The 27051-nt window shown below is 39.8% G+C and overlaps 1 protein-coding gene across 2 annotated transcripts in view; it reads left to right on the top strand.

Moving 5' to 3' along the window:
* Window positions 1-27051, top strand: part of LOC136864425 (ileal sodium/bile acid cotransporter) — a 138071-nt gene that overhangs the window by 69240 nt on the left and 41780 nt on the right. For both annotated transcript variants that reach the window (XM_067141410.2, XM_067141403.2), the window contains exons 4-5: window positions 9969-10231; window positions 23705-23891. In XM_067141410.2, coding sequence (XP_066997511.2) covers window positions 9969-10231; window positions 23705-23891 — 450 coding nt within the window. The remainder of the gene's footprint in view (window positions 1-9968; window positions 10232-23704; window positions 23892-27051) is intronic.

Below are 27051 nucleotides of genomic sequence, written 5' to 3'. Positions count from 1 at the left end.
AAATATAAGCATTCATCTTTATTTTGATTATTCTAAATCATTTCCAACTGAATACAGAGCGGTCCAGAAAATGTAGACACTCTTTGATAGTCAATATTAATGGAACAAAATGACATACTGTTAAAAGTCTTGCATGGGGAGGAGGTTATTTTGTGTGCTCAAAGCGACCCACATTAGCAGCCAAACAATGTCAATGCTGGTGAACTGCTGACTGAACTACAGCTGTCAGTTTTGCCGGTGTGATAGCTGCACAGAATGCCTTGATGTTTCTTCGTAGCTCATTCAGTGTAGCTGTCTTCTATTGATAAACTTCATTTTTCAAGATTCCCATAGGTAGAAGTCAAGAGGTGTAAGGTCTGGAGATCGCAGTGAATGCTCAACTGCTCCTGTTCAACCTATCCATCGTCCAAGTAGATTTTCATCCAAGTAGGCTCTGACATCTCTGTGTTAGTGAGGTGGAGCGTCACCGTGTTGTAGGTAAAATCTTTCAATTCCAAACACCTCTCGCATGGCAGGTAAAATTGATGTTTGCAGCTTATGAAGATACACCTCACCAGTTATGGTACCTTCAAAGAAGAATGGGTCAATCAAACGGTGTGATGACAGACCACACCGCACATTAACACCAGGTAGATTAACATGTTTGTCCATGTAAACGTGAGGATTCTCAGGAGCACAGTACACACAGCTGTGGCAGTTTACAGTACCATTCAGTTTGAATTGCGCCTCATCAGACCAGATAACCATCCCTGCAAACTTTTCATCCTCACAAAGCATGCCTGCAAACCACTCACAGTATTCCATCCTTCGATCCGGGTCGTCCTCGTTCGTAGCGTGCGGCAATCTTGGAATGCACACTTTCCACTTCGCAGCCTTCAGAATTCATTGTACAGTTGATGGGCTTACCCCGCTTTCATGTGCACCCTGATTCACAGATTTTTGAGGTGACATACTAAAATGTTGCAACACAGCAGCACTGGAAGCTGGATGTGTTGATGTTGATGGTGGGTCAGACCTTTTCTTATCCACATCCTGAGCAATACCGTCGGCTTCAAATTCATCCCGAATACGATAAATTGTTGTAGGTGTTGGTGGCTGAGTTCCGTACACATTACGTCGTTGCCGTTGTACCTCCATCATGTTTTTGTACTACCAGTACCACTTCAATACAGCCTTGCATTGCTCAAATGACAATCTTACGTCATTCATTGCTGCAATGTCATCTGCTGAAAAACGCGTGCCAAGATTATCACGCCATTCATGTGACCTTCATCATCTGTTGAGAAAACAATGGACTATGCTACCATGCAAGAATTACATTGATATGTATTTTGTTCCAAAGATATTAACTATAAAAAAGGGTCTACATTTTCTGGAGCCCACCGTATTTGTGTGGGAGATATCAGAAGCGATTTTACAGCCTTTACAAATATTACAGCTTTGGGAAGTAATCATTCAGCTTTGTCTTTGTAAATTTAGTGCTCTTCTCTTTACTGTAATATTTTTGTTACCACCACAGACAATTGATAGGGAGTCTGCTACATGGACTACAGCCCTAAATGCAGATCGTTGATGATGACTCATGATCCATTGTGACGCACAAAGTCTTCATCTGCTTAAGAATCTAAACTTTCAGATCATTTGTGATTTATCATGACTTTTCTTGTAACATTTGCCCACTCACTCGCAGTTTCTATGCTCAAGCACTTGTGAATCATTTACATACCGTACCATAATGGTCACTTCTGCAAATATTGACCCCCACTTTCTCTTCACTCCTCAATACCTATTTTCTTCCCACTCACTTAACATTTCAGTTTTATTCTTCACAATTGTGTTTATTTGATTTTCTCCACATTTGAATTTTTCAGCAAATTTTCTCACTGAAAGACCTTTTGCAATTTCTGTAATTACTTTTCTTCTTGTTTCAAAGTCTAAACATGTTCGAGGTAGGTAGTAAAACATCTTAGAGGTCGACGCTAATTAGGAAGTAATATTTAGAGGCCCCATGAAGAAAAGAAGATGTAGAAAAACATATTCATCCCTTGTTACAAATGTTTACTGGGTAATTAAAATTCTACAATATTTCTGTCTCAACAATACACTTATGTAAGTCTCTTGCTTGTCAAGTTTAATCAAACTACCTGACCTCAAACTTATCAGCGACAATCTGAGTTACGAATAAAATAATGCAAGCTGGGTTGGAAAATCCTTAGGTAACCTTTGAGAAAACAGTCACTGGCAGCATTCCTAATCAACTAGAAAACTCAGAATGAACATTAATTAAAATGTGAGATGACTATAATGAAAGATTTAGAATGAGACCTGTACAGATGAACTGTTCATGGCTATTACAGCATTCCAATGTAGTTGCCAATGCAGATTGTGATGGATAGCAGTTGGTTGCCCTATCTATGCATGACTTAGCACTTCTTTCATCTTTTTCATTACTTCTATCATTGATCTGAAATCCCTATCTTCCAATTGCAGCAGTGAATAGCCTTATGCTTAAAGTATGAATTTGCAGCTGCTAAAGTCTTTTTTTCTTGGACTCGAAATAGTACAAACATACAAAAGGAAATTCCCACATGTCTGCAAAATGTTTTAAAAAGAAAGGATGATATTGCGAGGTGTAAAAAATAGTGTCCTGGAACGTGTGAATACTTAAGACAAATGAACAAGACTAATGGCAATGTCCGCTGTCCACGGTTCAAGGTGTCCACTTAAATTAGGTTTATTTAACGCTTGTCTTATGTAAACTACACTTCTCCACACCTCAAATGACTGCAACTTATCTCCTGGCCTGAGAGAGGGTGTCACCATCTAGGAGGCCCATCGTATGATATGAACACTAAAAATAATATTAATGAGACATTTACAAGAGATATCTTGCCTCCGAGGCCCATCGCACCCGAGTGAACAATTTTTACAAGGAATATTTGTTTGTCAAGGTCCTATAAGTAGCAGAATTAAAACTACAGTGAGAATCCAATGAAGCGTTGCGCAGATGTGTTGCGCAGTGTCTCTAGTATGCCTGTCGACTACACCACGTCGCACTTGTCAGTTTTGAGCGTGCAGTGAGCACATAAACATGCCTAGAACAATAGTCTCTCCCGCCAAGTGTGAAGTGTGTGCTGTCATTCAGTTTCTTCATGTTGGGGGGTGCATTGCTGCCAAAATTCATTGATGAATGAGTAATGTGTACGGTAGAAACTTTCATGAGTAACAGCAAAGTGTGGCAATGGTGCAGGAACTTTGAAGCAGGACGTACAGACTTTCATGATGCAGACTGACAGAGAAGGAAGCAAGTGTCAACTGATGATCTTGTTCAGCAAATGGATCAGGCAATTCGAGAAAATCGTCGGTTCACAACTTCATTGTTGAGTGATTAATTTCCTGAACTTTTGAGGTCAGCTTTCTATACCATCGTGAATGAGACACTTAAGTTCTGCAAACTCTGTGCAAGATGGGTTCGCAAGATGCTGTCTGTCCATCACAAAACACAGCGAATGGGCACTGCCTTAAAGTTTATCCAGTGCTACCATGTTGAAGGAGAACAAAAACAATTTTTGAACAAAAATTGTCACAGGCAACAAGACATGGATCCATTTTGAAAATGAAGAAACAAAAACAAAACAAAAGTGGATGCATTCTCATTCCCCGAGTAAACCAAAGATGTGCAAGTGAAACTTCTCAATGAGAAAGTGCATGGCTAATGTGTTTTGGGACCGAAAAGGTGTTTTGTTGGTGGAATTCATGGAATGTGGCACAACAACCATCACTGCAGTGATAGTGACTAAGGTAAAAGACTCCTTCCCTTTATGAAAACTTTATTACGAGGGCTATTTTTTTTTTCAAGGTCCAGTCGGTCATAAAATTAAAACCGCAGTGAAAATCACAAATGTTTTATTTGTAACATTTGGGTAGCATGGTACCAACCGAATAAGACAAAGTGAAAAGAGGTGTAAAGTCTTATATAATCTAGGTGACATAACAAGCACTTAGGTGGGCATGCGCAGCAGTGAATAGCCTTATGCTTGAAGTATGAATTTGCAGCTGCTAACGTCATACTGCAATAGCAGTTGAGTATGTACACTGGCGGGAAAGAAACCGCAACACCATGACTGTCTATGTCACTTTATTCACAGATCAACCAATAAGTAATATAACTTGATGAGCTGATGACATTACATGATCAACAATACAGATCAAACAAAGCAATAGATGCCACCACTTCAATGCACCTTGTACTTCCATCAGGCAGCTACACAGGTTTGTATTCTTGCATGTAGGGCAATGTACAGATGATTAATATCATCCTGTGGTATAGTGTTCCTAGCATCTTGCACCTGGTTTCTCAGTTGTGCAAGGTTAGTAAATATCTGCTCAGACTGGGTCAGACGTCATTCCATCATGACCCAAACATTTTCAATGGGAGAGAGATCTGGGATCATGCTGTCTAGAATAGTTGTCAAACACTATGAGGAGCATTTCTCATTGTAGTAGCAGTGTGCGGGCAAGCATCATATTTCTGAAACAGTCATTCCTGCACAGGAAGGGTCGAACAATGTCCTGGATGTAGCGGGCATTGTTCAACAGATCTTCTTCAAACATCAAAGTTGAATGAGAATTGTAGCTCATTGCAATCCATATCATGATGTCATGAGTTGGGCCCGTACGTAAGTGCATGAATAGACTGTGAAGGATGAAACTCACCGGGTCAACATTGTACACATAAATGGCCATCATTTGCATGAATACAGAACCTGCTGTCATCGGTAAACACCGCACAGTGCCATTTCATTCTCTAGGCAATCCTTACTTATCCAGCAACACAGGAGACACGCGCAACAGTGTTATGACAGAAGAAGAATCCAGGTCAAAAATACATGCATTCGTAGTCCTGCTGGCATTTTCGAGTTGTACGTTTGCACACCCTTGATGCCATATTCACTTGGATCTCCGCTGCATACCCTGACAGTATGCCGATCTCAACATGTCTGTACTACCCAGTTGGCCCAGACCAGGTCTACAGGTGTGGGCCTGTTCAAATGACCACCGTTGATAAAATCACCACACTAGGGATGCATTATTACCAACGTATGCAAAATTCGTCGATACGTCCATCCCACCTCGCAAAGACCCATGATGCTATAGCTTGACTGCTACACATATAAACGACACTCAGCCTTCCAGGCACATACGTATGATGATGTCTGGTGTGTAGCTGTACATGCTGCAACAAAGCAAACGGTACCACACCATCTGTTCATCAGTTTCAATCCTCCAACAAACAATTACTGTATCCACATTTAATTGGACATAATATTTTAGGGTGAGCAATTCTTTCTTTTCTGGCGTGTATTTATTATTCCTGTTAGCTTCATATCTTCTTCACATATACCCATGACCTTCTCGTATCCATTTGTTCTACATTTGAAATTCTTCTTCTTTCTGATACTCTTCCGCTTATGCATGTATATAACATTACAACTCTGATATTAAAATTATCTTTTTTTTTACCATTGTTTCTCTTTTATATAACCAACCAAAGCTTGGAACATGTCTACCTTATCCTTATTTGCTTCTTTATGTGGAGAGTACACTGAGATAGTTCTAGTTCTAATTCATACCATCACCATATCTATCCACTTCACTCATTCATTTATGTGCTATGTTGCATGCTATGGTTTTCCTAATAATTAATCCCACACACTACCATATCCCTCTTTACAACCACTGGTAGCACATTATGATAAAAATGTTATTGGTTTTACATCTCACTAACTACTTTTATGGTTTTCGGGGACACTGCGTTGCAAGAATTTTGTCCCATCAGACTTCTTTTGTATGTCAGTAAATCTCCTGACAGGCAGCTAACATATCTGAACATCTTCAAATACTGGATGGCTGAGCCTCAATTGAATCCACCAACTTGGGCTCCAACAGCCCAGCGAAAAGCTTGTTGTTGTTGTTGTTTAAGTCATCAGTCCATAGACTGGTTTGATGCAGCCCTCCATGCCACCCTATCCTGTGCTAATCTTTTCATTTCGATGTAACTATTGCATCCTACATCTGCTCTAATCTGCCTGTCATATTCATACATTGGTCTACCCCTTCCGTTCTTACCACCTACACTTCCTTCAAAAACCAACTGAACAAGTCCTGGGTGTCTTAAGATGTGTCCTATCATTCTATCTCTTCTTCTCGTCAAATGTAGCCAAATCGATCTCCTCTCACCAATTCGATTCAGTATTTCTTCATTCGTGATTCGATCTATCCATCTCACCTTCAGCATTCTTCTGTAACACCACATTTCAAAAGCTTCTATTCTCTTTCTTTCTGAGCTAGTTATCGTCCATGTTTCACTTCCATACAATGCCACGCTCCACACGAAAGTCTTCAAAAACATCTTTCTAATTCCGACATCAATGTTTGAAGTGAGCAAATTTCTTTTCTTAAGAAAGCTCTTCCTTGCTTGTGCTAGTCTGCATTTTATGTCCTCCTTACTTCTGCCATCGTTAGTTATTTTACTACCCAAGTAACAATATTCATCTACTTCCTTTAAGACTTCGTTTCCTGATCTAATATTTCCTATATCACCTGCCTTCGTTCGACTGCACTTCATTACTTTTGTTTTGGACTTATTTATTTTCATCTTGTACTCCTTACCCAAGACTTCATCCATACCATTCAGCAACTTCTCGAGATCTTCTGCAGTCTCAGAAAATAACAATATCATCGGCAAATCTCAAGGTTTTGATTTCCTCTCCTTGGACTGTGATTCCCTTTCCAAATTTCTCTTTGATTTCCTTTACTGTCTGTTCTATGTAAACATTGAAAAGGATAGGGGACAAACTGCAGCCTTGTCTCACTCCTTTCTGGATTGCTGCTTCTTTTTCAAAGCCCTCAATTCTTATCACTGCAGACTGATTTTTATACAGATTGTAGATAATTCTTCGTTCTCGGTATCTGATCCCTATCATCTTCAGAATCATAAATAGCTTGGTCCAATGAACATTATCGAATGCCTTTTCTAGATCTACAAATGCCATGTACATGGGCTTGTCCTTCTTGATTCGATCCTCTAAGATCAGACATAAAGTCAGGATTGCTTCACGTGTTCCTACATTTCTTCTGAAGCCAAACTGATCTTCTCCCAACTCAGCTTCAAATTGTTTTTCCATTCTTCTGTAAATAATATGTGTTAAAATTTTGCAGCCATGAGATACTAAACTAATGGTGCGGTAGTTTTCACACCTGTCAGCACTGGCTTTCTTGGAAATAGGTATAACAACATTCTGCCGAAAATCGGATGGGACTTCTCCTGTCTCATACATCTTGCACACTAAATGAAATAACCTTGCCATGCTGGTTTCTCCTAAGGCAGTCAGTAATTCAGAGGGAATATCATCAATTCCAGGTGCCTTGTTCCTATTTAGGTCACTCACAGCTCTGTCAAACTCTGACCTCAAAATTGGGTCTCCCATTTCATCAGCATCAACAGCCTCTTCATGTTCCAGAACCAAATTATCTACATCTTTACCTTGATACAACTGTTGGATATGCTCCTGCCATCTTTCTGCTTTGTCTTCTTTCCCTAGAAGTGGCTTTCCATCTGAGCTCTTAATATTCATGCACCTAGATTTCCTTTCTCCAAAGGTTTCCTTGATTTTCCTGTATGCAGCATCTACCTTTCCCAGGACCATACAGCCTTCGACATCCTTGCACTTCTCCTTCAGCCATTCTTCCTTAGCTACCTTGCACTTTCTATCCACTTGATTCTTTAATCTCCTGTATTCTTTTCTGCCTTCTTCATTTCTAGCATTCTTGTATTTTCGTCGTTCATCAATCAAGTCTAGTATCTCCTGAGTCATCCACTGATTCTTAGTTGATCTTTTCTTCCTTCCTAACATTTCTTCAGCAGCCCTACTGACTTCATTTTTCATGACTCTCCACTCTTCCTCTATAGTGTTTCCTTCAGCCTTTTCATTTAGTCCTTGTGCAACATGTTCCTTGAAACAATCCCTCACACTCTTTTCTTTCAACTTGTCTAGATCCCATCTTTTTGCATTCTTTCCTTTCTTCAATTTTTTCAACTTCATATGGCATTTCATGACCAACAAGTTGTGGTCAGAGTCCACGTCTGCTCCTGGGAAAGTTTTGCAATCCAACACCTGGTTTCTGAATCTCTGCCTAATCATAATGAAGTCTATTTGATACCTTCCAGTGTCTCCAGGTCTCGTCCACGTATACAGCCGTCGTTTGTGGTGTTTGAACCAAGTATTGGCAAGGGCTAAATTATGATCAGTGCAGAATTCAACCAGCCGACTTCCTCTTTCGTTCCTTTGTCCCAATCCAAATACTCCTACTGTACTACCTTCTCTTCCTTGGCCTACCACTGCATTCCAGTCTCCCATCACAATTAGATTCTCATCACCTTTTACATATTGTATTAAATCTTCTATCCCCTCATATATTCTTTCAATTTCTTCATCATCTGCTGAACTAGTAGGCATATAGACCTGCACTATTGTGGTGGGCATTGGTTTGGTGTCTATCTTGTCGACAATAATTCTTTCACTATGCTGCTCATAGTAGCTTACCCGCTGCCCTATTTTCTTATTCATTATTAAACCAACTCCTGCATTTCCCCTGTTTGATTTCGTGTTGATAATTCGGTAGTCGCCTGACCAAAAATCTTGTTCTTCCTGCCAACGTACTTCACTTATACCAACTACATCTAACTTTAGCCTATCCATCTCCTTTTTCAGATTCTCTAACCTATCACAACGATTCAAACTTCTAACATTCCACGCTCCGACTCACAGAATGTCAGTATCCATCTTCCTGATGATCGCCCCCTCTCGTGTAGTCCTCACCCAGAGATCCGAATGGGGGACTAGTTTACCTCCGGAATATTTTACCCGGGAGAAAGCCATCATCAGTACATCATTCATACAGAGAGAGCTGCATGCCCTCGGGACGTAGTTACGGCTGTAGTTTCCCGTTGCTTTCAGCCGTGTAGCAGTATCAACACAGCTAAGCTATGTTGAGTATTATTACAAGGCTGTATCAGTCAATGCGAAAAGCTAAGCTTATAAACTCTATTTCTTCTTCCTTATCTCCCATTATTCCTTCGACTTCCTTCCTTCCTTTCTCCATAAGCCTCATTAATATTACTAGTGCCCTATCAAATCCTTGTCCAGGTGCTAGTGTTTGGCCGTTCATATGAAAGTACGATTCCATCACTCCCACTAACAACATTGTGAGCATGCTTAGTAAGTGATTTTGAAGTAGACTGCTTGCTTTGGTTTTATCTAATTTCATTGAGCTCTCAACCTGAATGATTTAGTCTTAGCTACCTGAACACACAGAAGCCCTTGACCTCAAGTATGTCTGAAATGTCTGCTCCTTGCCAACAGGGTTTTCTATTGGGACCCTTTACTGTTGCTCTTGGTTCATATTCTAGGACATGACTACATGGAGAATTTAGCCTTTTCTAACCCTGCTTTCCATTGGAACTGGTAGTTACTTTATTATAATGAATCATTATTGTATGGAAATAGAGAGAACTAGAACATTGTATGATCACTGTGATTATCATTATGAACACAATAGACTCACAATCCCACTGTATCTATATAGGCCGGACTGAGTGGCTCAGACGGTTCAGGCGCTGGCCTTCTGACCCCAATTTGGCAGGTTCGATCCTGGCTCGGTCCGGTGATATTTGAAGGTGCTCAAATATGTCAGCCTCGTGTCGGTAGATTTACTGGCACGTAAAAGAACTCCGGCGGGACAAAATTCCGACACCTCGGCGTCTCCGAAAACCGTAATAGTAGTTAGTGAGACGTTAAGCAAATAGCATTATTATTATTATTGTATCTATAAGGAAGAGTTGCTTTTAATATGCTCTGTTATTATGAATAAATTATAGTATAAAAATTTTCTTGCTCTATTTTCAGTAATGATGCCGGCATGGATTTTCACTGTCGGAAGACTCATCTTTGCCAGTGGAAAAATGACCATTCCATATGCTCGTATTGCTGAAATTGCTACGGGACTGATTATTCCTCTTGGCATTGGATTTATCATTCAGTGGCGTCTACCCAGGTTGAGCAAGTTGATGGTCAGGATATTGAAGCCCTTTGCAACCCTTCTTATTGCATTTATAGTCATATTTGCAATAATCACAAACCTGTATTTATTCAAGTTATTTTCATGGCAGGTAAGTGAAAATAAGATTTGTGCAGGCTATTGGTATATAAACTGGCCCAGAGAGATTATCGTAGTTTCAATGTTTATAATGAGGAATGATATGGTAGTGTACTGCTGTACCATTGTATGATTTATTACCATTATTCTGGTGATGATCAGAGGCACAATTTGAGCATTTTTTTGGGGGATGGGGACAGGAATTACCAGAGGGTCCATGGCCACTCTCTTTTGAGAGCAATTTGAGACCACAAAGTTATTACTAATATTCTCTACATTTCCTTTTATATTCTACGTTAATCATTTTAATTAAATATCCAAACCTCTGTATAGTAAAGAACATTCGCACAGAATTAAAAAGTGGACATCATTCAAATGTTTGTGTCGCAGACAACACATTTCACGAGAGATCCTCAAGCCTACTGCAGGGGACACACGCAAATGCTTTTCTTCTCCAAATTGGACTATGCTTACGTCCACGCATCCCTTCGTCTTTTTTTTTTTTTTGCGGCCGGGTGGCCATCATCTATAGTTGCTACCCAGCCGACCCCCAAAAACATAGGTTGACACCTCGTTGGCTGTCACCATGTACACCTGCGCCATCCTAGACATTGCTCCAGCCATCTCCGAAGATGATATCTACACTGCCATCCGCTCCGCTGGCTTCCGCATACATGACGCCTACCGGCTATTGGACGGCACCAGTTCATTGCCATCTCCACTGCTTCTTCTCTACATACCAATGCTGGACGACCAGCAGCGCCTCATCGACGCCGGCGTATACATGCATAACCGCTTCTACGCCGTGGAATCTACTCCTCAATCCACACTTGCCCAACACTTCGCCGACCCTACCACCCTTCCCGTCGTCCACATTCCATCAACCTTAACCTCGCAACAACCCACATCGACTTCCTCTTCCTTTTCCCCTACAACAACTATCACCACCACAACTTCTGCCACAACGCATTTGTCCTCCTCTCACATCCCAGCTACATTTGTCACGACTAGCCACCCATCGCCCATTATGACCTCCTGCCTTCCACTTTCTACATTTCCTACAATGGTAAACCCCCTCCCTCCTCATAACAACACCTTGGCATCCTCCGACTCAACGTTGCCATCGCCTCAATCATCGCTTCAAGACGTCGCAGCAGCACCGTCATCAACGCCCACACAGCAACCCAAATCTCATCATGGTCTCCCCAGCTGTGTGATCCATGGACTCAACCCTTCCATCTCCAGCCAGGACATCCTACAAGAACTTCACGCCGCCGGAATCCCTGCCTGTCGTGCGTTTCGCATTCAGACCAGTTCAGGATCAACATGTATGGTATGTCTCCTCCTCCCAACTATTGCCGACGTCCAGCGCCTCATTGCCACTGGAGCCCCCATCTATGGTCATCGATATAGAGTGGAGCCTTCTCGTTCATCACCAGCACGCTCTCACATCTACACCATCCGTCATCACCCCCGGCCGACCCCTCATCGCGTTCCACCTCCTCAATCCGTTAGTCCACCCCCTCCTCCAACTAATTTCTTCTTTTCGCCACCACCGTGCCCCGCTGACCTTTTCCGACTCTTACTCACTTCTCTTGTAACCTTCTCATTGGTGTTTCATCTCCTTGCTCTTCAACTCCCTCATCACCCCCTTGCTTAAAACTTCTCTTCCTTCAGTTCCATCATGTCTCTCTTAAGTCATATATTAAAACCGTCCACATGCACCTCCCTATTCCACAATTCTACTTCCCATCTATCTAACTTTTCCTCTTCGAACACATACCCTATCATTTCTCACTTTGTTTACCCACCTTCCCTTTTCCACACATCTCCTTGACCTGCTCGCATCTCTTGGCCAGTGCGAGGGCGTAACCCTCTAGGTGGCCCGCCCCACCCCTTCAGGGTGGAGAATGAAAACGAGAATAGTAGTAGTAGAAATGTTTGTTCGTCGGTAGATGCAGAGTGGGTTGTTGTCCCATATGCTCTGTACTCTGACCGACCAACTGAGCAGAGAAAAGTTGGCTCTACGGTGGCTCTACGCCTCTGCATTCGGGAGACAGGCCTGGTCCCACCCGTCGGCTGTCCTGAGAATGGTTTTCCATGGTTTTCCATTCTCCTGCACTAAGGTGAATGCCGGGACAGTTCGTAGTATAGGCCACGGCTACCTACCCCCTCACCTTCTCTGCACATCTCCTTCACCGTAACAAATCTCCCGGCCTGAGAGATGGTGTCACCGTCTGAGAGGCCCGTCTCCCCCTTCAGGGGAGGAATGAAAATGTTTGGTAGTAGCAGTAGTAAATGTTTGTTTCTTGGCCAATAAAAGTAAAAATCAAGCAGACAACATGGAAAAGAACAAAACTTTTCTTTATTTTACATAATCAGATTACATCATATGAAGTCTTCTCTCTTGATTTGAATTAAAGTCATTAATTACTTTTGAGCTGGCAACATCAATCAATACTTTGATAACCAAAAAGGCCAAAGAGGATAACATTTCCTGGGCAATCGTTTTTCTGCAGTATGTTTTTAAATACTGGAAAGCATGAAAAATACATCTTCCAGGTTGCTGAATTCATTGGAACTGTTAAACCACATGGAAAATTTAAAAAAAAGAAAAGAGAGTGAACACACTTTTCAAATGCTTCTCTACAATAACAGCAGCTCTTTCTTGGATATCTTCTTCTTCTTCATGTGCCATGTCCTCACAGAACGTTGGCGATCAGTAGCATGATCTGTTGTTTGTTCATAGCTGTTCTGAACAGAGTAAGCTTTGTCACCCCAAACCACTGGCTCAAGTTGCCGAGCCATGATGTCCTACTTCTCCCCGGACCACGTTTTCCATTAATTTTCCCTTGGAGTATTACTTGCAGAAGGTGGTATTTAGAGTTCCGCATCATATGACCAAAGTATTCTAGTTTCCTTCTCTTGATGGTAGTGAGAATTTCTGGTTCTTTGTTCATACGGTGCAAAACGTCTATATTGGTCATTTTAGCTGTCCAAGGTATCTTCAGCATCCTTCGGTGGATATACTTCTTTTTTTTATTCTTGTATTTTGTAAATTAATAGGGGAGCAACACTGCAGTTCATACAGAAAAAAATTCTTGTCCAAAGTATAAAACTTCCTAACATATTTTACACTGACCTCATCTACTTCACTTCCATTTAAAACTTGACTTATATGGTTAAGAACATCCATGTTATTTTCTTGAATCCTAGTGTCTATCTTTTGCTTAAGTACGTTAATAACAGGAAACAGCATCTTAGCTGTGTTAGTGCTGTTGCGCTGTCTCAAATGGAGTTTTATTTCCACCGCCATTTCTTGGCAACTCTGCTATCTCTGCACAGTGATCAAACAATATTGAATAAACATTTATTCAGTCCTAAAAGATCATAAAACTTCAAGTGTCCTATTCTTCACTGATTTTACAACTTTGTAAGTCACACTGCTGGACTATAGGGTCTTTAATAATGAGTGACATTGTGTTAGAACTCTTCTGTGTAAAAGCAAATCAAATGAAAGTTTTAAATCCTCCATGCTGTTTAACAGAGCATTTGCGCTGTCTACCGCTGGCAGAGTCAGTCCGTGACATTTCTTGCAGAGTCAACAGAGTGGCTTCAAAGTTGTCTAAAAAATATTAAATACCTACTTATTTACAAGTAAAATTAATAGTGTTAATCAAGTCTGAAAAATGGGCTATTTAAATGGCCAGCTATTCCAGCTGTTAGTGGCATGGCAAACAACAACAAATTATTTTCACAATAAGTTCTAAACTAAACAAGATATAGAAACAAAATTTTGCATGTAAAGAAGTCTTCTTGTATCCCTGTAGGGTGTGGTAGCTAATGTCACAATTTCCTGGCTGAATGGGAACACCGCACTTTCCAGAAAAATAGCATGTTTCACTAATAATTTTATTTTTTAAGCATACTTTGCACCTTCTTGAGAGAAAATGTACTTTATTTGATGGCGGAAACTTCAAGAGAATATGCTCTTTTCTCTTCCCATCTAACCTAAATGGTGGATCCTTTGCCGATGCCCATTTTGACAGCAAAATTGCAGGGTGTGGACTTGGAGCTGATGAACTGGAAGGTGCTGAGATGTCGGAGAGAGGTGACTGTACTTGTATGTCGGGTTCACTTTTTTCCTGGAGCAAGTTGTGAACTACTATCTGCATGAAATTCAGGAATGTTATTGTTTTATGAGGATTTGAGTTCTGAAAGAGCCGAAATGTGTTAAAAAGTGAGCAGTATAGTAAATAAAAGAAAACCTTCCTTGGCCACTTTACTGTTTTCCTCATGAAAGGATAGAGCACCAAGTACTGGTCTGCAGTATCAACACCATGAATGTGTTGATTATAGTCACTCACAGATTATGGTTTCATATGTTTCTTCCCTACATTTGTTTGTTTCAACCATTGCTGCCGAGTGGATGGTAGTTACCATAGTAATAACCTTTTTGTCCCTCCAAGAAACAAGCAATGCATCATTGTCCCTCTTTAAAGTAATTTTGCCCTGTTTGAAAATTGCCTGGTGTTCCTTTAGATCTTTCAGTACACCCCTATTTGACCGTATTGTTCCACATACGGCAGTGTTCTGTTCCCAAATTTGTTTTGGGAGACCAATGCTGTTGTAATTATCCATATGTACTGTATACCCCTGACCAAGATAATTTTCAAACAGCTGAAAAACTGTGCAAGTTTACATATATACCCCATGTTAGACTCACAAACCATCCTCATTAAAACCCCAGTTTTTATCATTTTACCGGGGTTGTATACGCGGAATCTTAGGCACCATTTCCAGGCTAGCATTCCCTCATCCAGAGCAATTTTCTGTTTGGGAGTGTAAAACTCTGTAAATCTGTCACACAGTTTCTGTAAAATGGCTCTAATTTTATATAATCTGTCAGTGCTGTGCTCGTATTCGCTGTTGTCACTAAAGTGGAGAAATGACAGGATACTCTAGAAAAGATTTTGTGACTGGTTTTTGAGAAAATTGGATCTTCTGTCCAGCACATTCTGAGAGATGGTTTAATAATGATGTCAGTAGTGAGCATCAAACCCAGGAATTGTCTCATTTCTGAAACCGTCACTGGACTCCAGGTTTGTGTAAAAGAGTGTTTAGAGAAGGGACGTGGCACAGCACTGATTACTTGACTGGCATATAGATTTGTTTGCTCACACAGGTATTCGAGAAATTCAGCTGTGAGAAATAGATTTACAAATGACCTCGTTAAAGTTTTCTGTTTCAATACTTAGACATGGTTTAGCCATAAATGGGATAGCAGGAGGGAGCCTTCATTTAATAGGATGTATGCAATTTTGTCAACACTTATATTGTCCCTAAACGCCATGGTCACACTTCAGAATATGACTATACACACGCTTGTGCAATTACAAACCAACTACATAGCTAGCTTGGCCAGCACTAGCCTTCGTTCAGAAAAGGAATTTAAAAAATGCATTGGGATGGAAAATCTCCAAGACCATGTGAGGCGTCTAGTATCAAAACCAGCCAAGTCACAAAATTTACGAAAATGAGTTAAGGTTATAAATTTGAAGTAGAAGTATAGCACTATCAGGTAAAACAAGAATATGTTTTAAAATCGTCCATGTCTTCATGTTATAGAGCACTGAATTCTCGGTCTTGCAACAGAATCGGCCAAGTCATGCAGCCAGTGAATTCAAAACCGGCCAAGTCAAGGAACGAGCGACAATATTTATGATACAGCATTATTGTGTGGAATCTTGTGTTGTTACATTAAGCAACAAGGTGATAATATCAGTATGCAAAATTGTTCCTTGTAATGTATATTCCCTGAAGTCATAATATTTTGTTTTTTGTTCGTTTGCAACACTGATTTACGTATTGGCGGGCTTCTCACCGTCATTGGCGCCAAAGCAGTCCTATTTCCGGTGTGCTCGTATTTTATCATTATTGTGTGAACGTGGATATTGTTCCAAGTGGAGAACTGAAAGATTTACTTTCATACCTTGAGGAATTGTACAAAATTGCAACAAAAACGGCCAAGTCAAAATTTAAATTAACAAAAAAGATGGGTTAATTATGAGTTAGATTTCTCAAAACAGCGGAACTTAAATATTAAACCATTAAGGATATAACTGTGAAAAAAAATCTTTTCTGACCATCATTGCTTTGTCTCTACAGGTTTTTCGTCCATATTGAAAAATATGCCTTGAGTGACTTGGCCGGTTTTGATACTAGACGCCTCATGTGGCTTCTGGTGAGTAGAAGCAGGTAGAAGCATTCATAAGGGTATTACCCTCACCTCTGTCACACATATTTGTGACAAAAATAAACCACAGCTGCATAGGAATGGCTACAATTCAAGCTTGCGCTTATCCATGCTAACTTGGATTCAGTCCAGAGCGTGGACACATGGTTTAGGCAATAACATAAATAAAAGTTACTTACTATGTTAGCTGCCTCTTTGGGTCAGTGGTAGAGTGTCGGCCTCGGAATCCCAAGATAGTGGGTTGAAACCCGGCAGAGGTAGTCGAATTTTTGAAGGCTGCATAAAAGTCCATTCAACACTCCATGTCATACAATGTCGGCATGTAAATGATCTCTGGTGACACGTTTGGTGTTTACCCAACAAAATTCATTAATCTTAGCCATAGACGCACAAGAGAGTTTCGGTTACTCTGTCTGCCATCTAGTAGGCCTAGAGTAAAACGGAACATGGAAATTGACAAGCAGGCAGCCAGATGGCATCATATTGAAATGTGTGCAGATGGTAGCTGAGGCCATACGAATATTATTATTATTATTATTATTATTATTATTATTATTATTATTATTATTTACTATGCTGCCAGTGATGACTGCTTTTCCATTTCACTTTCAGATTTTGCAATGAAGAAATTACTTATACTATTGCTACTTTATTCTGAACACAATTCTACGTTTCTTTGTCACCGCATGTTTCATTATGTCTCACTAATATCCATGTGAAATACAAATTTAACATTGCATAAAGTACATTCCAGATTGTCACGAAATGATCCTTTGATATAGGGAAATTCTCTTCTGATGGTATCTTTTTTACTACACTTACATTTCAGTATGATACGAACTATGTAGGCCTAAACTTCTGTAGTAACCATTCCAGCAATACTGGTACCATGTCTAATTGTGAGAGTTTACTGATTAATAACACTGCCAATAGGAGCATGGAGAAAAAAGGAAGTACCATAATATGTATTGCCAGTATCATGATAGACACAATGTTTCATGGATTAGACACCAAGAGCATAAAATATTTAAAATGGACACTTAAAAGATAAAAAGTTGAAGGTTTGGATAAAAGTACGGTCAACAGGACATTTTACTAAAAAATTGGACTGTCTGAGAGAAATGCTACTATGCTATTGGCTTTACGTCGCACCGACATAGATAGGTCTTATGGCGACGATGGGATAGGAAAAGCCTAGGAGTTGGAAGGAAGCGGCCATGGCCTTAATTAAGGTACAGCCCCAGCATTTGCCTGGTGTGAAAATGCGAAACCACAGAAAACCATCTTCAGGGCTGCCAACTGTGGGATTCGAACCCACTGTCTCCCGGATGCAAGCTCACAGCCGCTCACTGAGAGAAATGGGATGAAGGGGAATCCAGTTCTATTTTCACAGAGCATGAAAATTCTCTTCTCTCCTAGGGAATGTACATGAGGCTGTGTTCTGGACATGCCACCCTATCCTGTACTAACGTTTTCATTTCTATGTAACTACTGCACCTTACATCTGCTCTAATCTGCTTGTCATATTCATACCTTGGTCTACCTCTACCATTTTTACTGCCTAAACTTCTCTCAAAAACCTACTTCTGAACAAGTCCTGGGTTTCTTAATTTGTGGTCTTACATTCTATCTCTTCCTTCTGTCAAATTTAGCCTAATTGGTCTTCTCACCAATTCGAATCAGTATCTCTTCATTCAAGATACGATCTATCCATCTCACCTTCATCATTCCTCTGTAACACCACATTTCAAAAGCTTCTATTCTCTCTTTCTGAGCTAGTTATCATCCATGTTTTACTTCCAAACAATATCACTCTCCATAAAAATGTCTTCAAAAACATCTTTCTAATTTCTATGTCAATGTTTGAAGTGAGCAAATTTCTTTTCTGAAGAAAGACCTTCCTTGCTGTGCTAGTCTGCATTTTATGTCCTCCTTACCTCTGCCATTTTTAGTTATTTTACTATCCAAGAAAAAATACTCATCTATTTCCCGTAAGACTTAATTTCGTAATCTAATAGTTCCTGCATCACCTGATTTTGTTTGACTGCACTGCATTACTTTCGTTTGAACTTATTTATTTTCATCTTGTACTCCTTCTCCAAGACTCTGTCCATACAAATCAACAGTTTCTCCAGATCTTCTGCAGTCTCAGGTAAAATAACAATATCATCAGCAAAGCTCAGGGTTTTGATTTCCTCTCCTTGGATTGTAATTCCCTTTCCAAATTCCTCTTTGATTTCCTTTACTGCCTGTTCCATGTAAACATTGAAAAGGAGAGGGGGGAGGCAAACTGCAGTCTTGCCTCTTTTCTGTATTGCTGCTTCTTATTCAAAGCCCTCGATCCTTATCACCGCAGACTGATATTTATACAGATTATAGATAATTTTTTGTCCTTGTTATCTGATCCTGATCACCCTCAGAATCTCAAATAGCTTTGTCCAATCAACATTATCGAATGCCTTTTCTAGATCCACGAATGCCATGTACATTGGCATGTCCTCCTTAATTTGATCCTCTAGGATTGTACATAAAGTCAGGATTGCTTCATGTGTTCCTACATTTCTTCTGAAGCCAAACTGATCTTCTCAAACTCAGCTTAAGCTTGTCGTTCCATTCTTCTGTAAATATTATGTGTTATAATTTTGAAAGTATGAGATACTAAACTAATGATGCAGTAGTTTTTACACTTGTCAGCACCTGCTTTCTTGGGAGTATGTAAAACAATATTCTGTTGAAAATCAGACAGCACTTCTCCTGTATCATTCATCTTACACTAAATGGAATTGTCGTTTGTAGTGTTTGAACCAAGTATTAATAAGGACTAAATTATAATGGGTGAAGAATTCAACCAGCTAGCATCCTCCTTCATTTCTTTGTCCCAGTCTGAATTCTCTTACTACATTACCTTCTCTTCCTTGGCCTGCCACTGCTTTCCAGTCTCCCATCACAAATGAAGACCTCAGTGCAAAAACTGGTCAAGCCCAACATTTTTTGAAAAATGACATTTTATGCACACTGCGTAGAGAAACCTATGCCACGCATTTGATAAAAGAATCAGATACGTTCACCTTTAGGTAACATCTGTGCTGCATAGTGGGATTGTCTGCATGATGAATCTGCATTAATCCTCAGTAAGCGTTGTGACACCTGTGGAACATAACCGGTGTTGTGAGGTCCGGGGAACCGCACATGTTTAAGGATGAATAAGGTCTACAATTTGTGAAAAATGTCATTACATAAACAATGCTGGATTTAGTTGTTATCTGTTCTAATCATTTGTCCTAATTTCACTAAGAAATAACTCTGTAGAACAGTTATTAATAGGTTTTTGAAATATCATGTAGCTAATGTCTACTTTAATCAACTAAATAAAAAATATTTAAACAAACTGCTTAAAGACATATAAAACATTTATAATTGTGTAATCGCAATATCAGTAAAGGGCCCAAGAATGAAATTTTAAAATGATTTTTTCTTGAAAAAGGTTATGTGGAAATCAGCAGATATTACATTTTAGGTACTTCCGAAACATATTTCACACAGTCATCCTTGCAAAAACTTGAAAAATCAAAATATACCCTACTCGTAATACAAATATGAAATATGTAAATCTATTCTTTCACCATTCATGTCAAGTGAAAGGTAAAATACTTTTTAAATTGAGGATCATCTGTATGTCTGAACTGGAGCTGTGATCACTTGGTTTGTAATCAGTATTATCACAGCCAGAAACCTGTATGCCACTGGTGCATTCATCCAATATCACTAACAAATCCTCTTCAAAAGAAGCACTGCCAATAAACAACTTTGATGGTCCGGGTTTAGCCATAGTTATAACTTCAAAACAATTTTCATACAACAATAAAGAAAGCCAAACCAGAACAGAAAATGTATGTAACCAGCGTTGTGAGGTTCAGTGGATCACTCGACTTATATAGTTAGTACAACAGTGCATATTCTGATATTATTGCAACAGCTGCCTCAAGCTAACTGTTTAGCTCAAAGGTACTGGGACTGCCAAAGTCATTGCATGAAAGGAATGGTACAGAGCAAACAAACAAAACTGAGGAAGTTCCCAGTAACCTCACATTGCTTGCTGAGGGATAAAAAACCGGCCCACTCTGGACTTGACTGAATCTTGCTCAGAAACCCTCTTGCTAGATGGCAGTAACATTACTTATGATGAATACTTCTCCCTGTTGCACTTGTGAAATAATTGTAGGCTACATTTAGAATGAATAGATAGAAGATTTAGTATACTATGTAAAAGAAGGTGAAAATCAAGTTGGAGAACGCAGTGCAAAAACCAGTCAAGTACAAAAAGTAAACAAACAACAAAACATACCATTTAATACAGCACCGGATCTTTTCTGGTCAAGAACAGTTAAGTGCATTATGCTAAAATGTATCTGTGTACAAAATCACAAGCACAAAAACGTTGGTAATCACACAACAATCCTGAAAATTACCCTGCATTTTGTGTGAACAATTTGATCAATATTCATACACATTTGGAAGTTCTGGAATTATTTTACTGTCTCCTGTAAAATTTTACTTTTTGGAATTGATTGCTTTTTTCACTGAGCTCTTCAATTAGATTATCATCTTCTTTTACATATTGTACTAAGTATTCTATCTCTTCATATATTCTTTTGATTTCTTCATCATCTGATGAACTAGTAGTCATACAGACCTGTACTAGGGCATTGGCTTGCTGTCTATCTTGACAACTATAATTTATTCATTATGCTGGCAGTAGTATCTTACCCACTGCCCTATTTTCTTGTGTATATTGGGTATTCAGTCCTAAGGCTGGTTTGATCCTCTACAGGTATGCCAACAGCTGTCATATATGGCCTAGGCATCACTGAAGAGGTGTACTAGGGAAATGAGGAGTGAGGTAGTTTCCCGTTGCTTTTCTCACCAAGCCAGAAATTGCTCACATATCAGTCTGCCAAGCCCACTGAAATGCACACACCAACTGACCCTATGAGTGATATTTTCATACCATTCATAATAGGGACTGACTGCATAAGGAATGGTATTACTAGAATCGCTCATACCTCAGTCACTTTCTTATTGTCGAAGCCAAGAATGAGACTGAGACATGTCAATGAAAGTAACAAATTAATTATAGCCCATACCAAAAGACAAAGTGCACTGTAAACACTACATCTCACCATCAAGGGCATCCTATTTTCTTATTTCTTATTCATTATTAAACCAAATTCTGCATTGATAATTCTGTAGTCACCTGACCAAAAATCCTGCTCTTCCTGTCATAACATACTTCACTTCTATCAACTACATCATTCTTTAGTCTATCCATTTCTCTTGTCAGATTTTCTAACCTACCACAACAAATCAAACTTCTAACATTCCACACTCTACTTCGTAGAATGTAAGTACCGGTACTCTTCTTCCTGATCCATTACCCCCTTTCATGTAGATTCTACCCAGAAATCCAAACGGGGGACTATTTTACCACTGGAATATTTTATCCAGGAGGAAGCCATCATCAGCACATCAATCATTCATACAGAGAGAGCTGCATATCCCCGGGAGATAGTTATAGCTATAATTTCTTTTGTTTTTAGCCATGTAGCAGTATCAACCTTTCTAAAGCATGTTAAATATAATTACAAGGCCATACCAGTCAATCACCCTGATTGCTGCCTTTGCAACTTCCGAAAGTCGCCCACCCCTCTTTTGATTAACCATTTGTTAATCTCGTCTCTCGACAGATACCTATCCGATATGGTTGCACCTATGGCTCAGCTATCTGCTTCATTGGGATGCACAAGCCCCCCCCCACCCCAACATGGTTCACAGGAGAGGGTACAAAACATATTGTTATAAACTTTTATTAGTCAGTGAATAACAATAAAAGATTCTTACACAGAATATGACAAATAAAACACATATTCTTAGACATCCTTCTTCAACATGGCCTGATCATATCATTTACTATGTTTTTTACTATAAGCACCAGAAATGATTGGGAAATGGTCTCTTAAGTGTATTGAATGCTGGTTGAGACTTATGCTGGATACAAGACTTTTCAGATTTTTTATTGTTGTAATATCTGAAGAAATCTCTTTTCAGTTTTGATTCAGTTAATTTATAACTGCTAGGTTCTTCAATCTGCCAAAACTAATTTTGAGTAATAAACTTATAAACTACCTGAAAAAGAAAACATATGGTAACGGTATTGCACGTGAAAAAGAACCAACTTAATTAAAATAGAATAACATATTTTGTTCTTGAAGGAACATCATCAAGTTATTCTATTTTAATTTTCATGTGTAATACTGTTGCCATATGTTTTCGTTTTTGGGTATTTTATAAATTTATTACTCAAAATTAGTTTCAGCAGACTGAAGAATCTAACAGTTATAAATTTTCAGATTTTGTAACAGTTATTGAACAAAATTTCTGAAGCTTAGCCATGCTTTTCTTTATTTATTTGGAATTAGTTCAAATTTTATTGATGAATTAAGACATATCTTCACAAGAACCAGTTATCAATTAATGGACTGATAGAGCGCTGTTATGTATCCATACCTTTTCTGTTTTCAAATGCAAGTTTTCTTGTTTTGGGATCACATCTCAGCAACTGATAAAAGGAAGCATAAATAGCTGGTACGAACTATGCTAGACTCTGCAAATCCCTACATTTTGCAGCCTATAGTTCAATCATGTTTGTCGATAAGAAATGCTAACTCATTAGTTGTATCAACCAATGTACCATGGGACATAATCATTATCATTGTCATTATGTCCGGCTCTGTGGCTAAATGGTTAGCATGCTGGCCTCTGGTCACAGGGGACCCGGATTCAACTCCCGGCAGGGTCGGGAATTTTAACCATCATTGGTTAATTTCTCTGGCACGGGGGCTGGGTGTATGTGTTGTCTTCATCATCATTTCATCCTCACCATGACGCCCAGGTCGCCTACGGGCGTTAAATCAAAAGACCTGCACCTGGCGAACCAAACCCGTCCTGAGATCTCCTGGCACTGAAAGCCATACACCATTTCATTTTCATTGTCATTATCATTCTGGCTCTTAAAATTATGGTGTTGTAAGACTTAGTTGTTGAATAGAATCATTTTTTCCCTTACAATTGAAGACAGCAGAGAGAAATTTGTTAAAAAAATAATTTGATTAGTGTCAATTTGAGTATTCAGTATTTCAAGTATTTTATTTAATTGCATTCTTATTTTTTCAGATTATTGTGGCTGGCTTGGGTTTACCATGGCTTGGCTATTTTTGTGGAAGTGTGATTGCAAAAATTTTACGACAGCCTGCTGGTGATATATTAGCAATTGCTATAGAAACAGGAACTCAGAACACTGGTATTTCAATCTTTATGCTTCGTTTCTCATTGGGACAACCAGAAGCAGACCTCACAACAGGTAAATTTATTTCAGATATGCACAAATGGAGATCTGTTTCATAATATTACAACATCACGCTTCTTATTAACATGGACGTGAGAGATGGAGCATCTTGTATTAGAATGGTTGTTAAGGCAATCCAGCTGTAGCAGTAGGCCTGCACTAGGCAGTGACTTTCCTATTTCAAAGAAGTCGCACAGGTTGTCATATATTACATGCTCAAATTACACAGGGTTATTGACCATCAAGTTCTGTACACTTACATGAAACAACGACAGTGTATCATTATCATTTAATGTTAAGTATGTTTCAAATTGAGCCACTCTCTAGTGCCACCATCCGGTGTTATTTGGTGTTTTGTCCTTGACTATGTGCAGCCATGTTTGTACTGTCCAGTTCATGCCGGTCACTTGACTTGTTCATATGTATTCATTGTGTTAATCCTGTTCTTCTTGTGTGTTCAATAAACCTGCACTTTAGATTAACGGGCATCATGTGTCACTTCACAACCCACAGCCTTATTAATAGGTTATGGGTCCAAGTATCACTTGTGAGAATGTGAAATTGTAGAAAGACGCGAAAGTCTTGCTCGTCGAAATACTTTCAAAGAACAATTATTATACATGAAAACATTACTCATCAAACTACTTAAGTGGTGCAAAAGTGAAGCCCGAGGCAAATACAGCGGCGGCAATGACAGCGTGGGAATCAGGAGACAGTAAGGCTGTGTCAGACACACTTCTGGGGATCTCTTCAACCATGTTGAAACAGGTGAAGGATTGTACGATGTCGAGGGAACTTTAGTAAAATTTGGATAGTATCAACCAGTCCAAAAACCCTGCAGGAAAAGCTAACCTGTTGAAACAAACAGTGCTTCAATGCATGAATGAGGGTGACAACATACATGATCATCTGTGAAGATTCTTCAATGCCGTTGACTGACTCAGTGCTATGGAAGTGCCGATAAACAACAACCTTCTGTTGATATTGTTACTCTACAGTTTACTAGTGAGCTTTTATAATTTTCGTACCATGACAGAGTCTTTTGACGAACTCCCAAGTCCCGAAACATTGTGCATAAAAATAGTTGAGGAAAGTGATGCACGATTGAGTAACCGACAAACTCGTGTGCAGAATGCGATACTGGTGCAGAAAAAGAACAATAACACCAGCCAGAACTGTGGCAACTCAGATAAACTGAATAAGCATGACATGACACATTCTGGTGTTTCAAGTACAAAAAGCAGCTAATTGTTGATTGAAAGTGATCAAAACAATAGCAAGATGAAAAACACTTTGTTGTATTCTGCGCCAGTTTCAAGTTTGTGTCATGAAGTAAATGTCTCATTGGTCCATTCAACAGACAAGGAACTGTGGTGTTTGTATAGTGGGTGTACCACACACATGGCCAAGAACATTGGCAGTTTTAAGTGCATTGAATTGAATATTTGTAAAAAGTTGAACTTGATGAACTCCAGCTCCACAAAAATCAATGCCAAAGGCACTGCACAGCTGGTGACATGAGTGAATGAATGTGATGAGACACTTGACTTAAGTGAAGTTCTGCATGTGCCAGATTTATGGACCAACCTTCTGTTAGTCAGGAGGATTGTTGAGGAGGGTTACCATGTGACATTTAATGAATACTAGGCTGAAGTTATCAACAAAAAGGACAACAGTGTAGTTTTGCATGCGAATCAGGTTGACAGACTATACTTTGTGAATGATTCATGTGTGATCAAGCCGGAGAGAGCTGCCCTAGCTAGCTGTAAGACAGGAAATCTTTGATGGACTGGCTCAGGAAGATGGGACATCTGAACATCAAAGATCCTTCAGAAGCAGCGATAAATCACACAGTGCAAGGACTTGAAATTTAGTGTTGGCTACTGAATGCATGATTCGAAGCAGTGTATCGATTCATTCAAGTGTCCGAGTGAATCGATTCACAGGAAAGGCGAGCTCACGGCACACGATTCAGCTTACTCCCAGCGGACAGTGCTGAGTGGCGCACTCACTGGACGTTGACGGGGAGCCGAGCTTCCGCTGCAGCGAGACAGTGTATCATGGCACATCGAAAGAATCGTGAACGAGCGCGGCTCAGTGAGACACATGATACACACGGCTCCTTCGGCTCACTGGACACGCGGAGAGCCGAGCTTCCGCTGCAGCGAGGCATACAGTGAATCATGGCACATCGAAAGAATCGTGAACGAGCGCGGCTCAGTGAGACAGATGATACACACGGCTCCTTATCGGCTCACTGGACACGCGGAGAGCCGAGCTTCCGCTGCAGCGAGACATACAATGAGACATACTAGACTGAAAGAATCGTATGCTATAATGGACTCTCGAGCTCAGCTCATTTGAAAATAATACCCATTTGCATTCACTGTCCTCTTCTTACAGGGAGGTTTAAATAATAGATGGATTTATTTGCAGTGTTAAAAAGGTAGTCACAACATAATTCTGAAGTAGCTAGTAAGTAGGTAGGCTATTAGGTTATACTATTTATTGGTTTAATGAATCTTAGTATTATAACTTAGTTGACATTTGACAGTTAAACTCGACTCTAGCCTGCCCTATGACTATGAGTCATGCTCATGAGTCATGACCACTCAAAAGTACCTGTTTTATATTGGGAAGAACGGCTCAGTATTCTCTCAGTTCATATGTCACATCGTTGCACAAGACTTCAATCATATGTGGACAGACGCAATAACAGTATGTTGAATCAGAAAACCAGCGGGCTACTGTACATCTCGAGTAGCCTATACAAAATATGACGATTTAAAAAATCCTCAGCTGATAGAAAAATACTTTTAAAAAGAGGACTGAGCGAGTTGTCGTGCAGTTAATATCGCGTGGCTATGTGTTTGCATTCGGGGGATGGTGGGTTCGAATCCCACCGTCGGCAGCCGTTAAGATCGTTTTTCCGTAGTTTCCCCATTTTCACACCAGGAAATGCTGGCTCTGTACCTTAATTCAGGCCATGGCTGCTACCTTCCTAATCCTAACCTTTCCCACCCTGCGTTGCCGGAAACCTTCGATGCATTAGAGTAATTAGCATTTTTTCTAAGAAAGGAGTTCATGGTATGAAGACCAGATGGCAGCTGCGAGCACTGAATGCTGTTGCTGCTGTCTTACCAGCACATACTACACTGATGTAGTAGGAGCGGTG

Source organism: Anabrus simplex, chromosome 2 (assembly GCF_040414725.1).
Source record: "Anabrus simplex isolate iqAnaSimp1 chromosome 2, ASM4041472v1, whole genome shotgun sequence".
NCBI classification, from domain to species: domain Eukaryota; kingdom Metazoa; phylum Arthropoda; class Insecta; order Orthoptera; family Tettigoniidae; genus Anabrus; species Anabrus simplex.
This window is presented reverse-complemented; position numbering and strand designations above follow the sequence as displayed.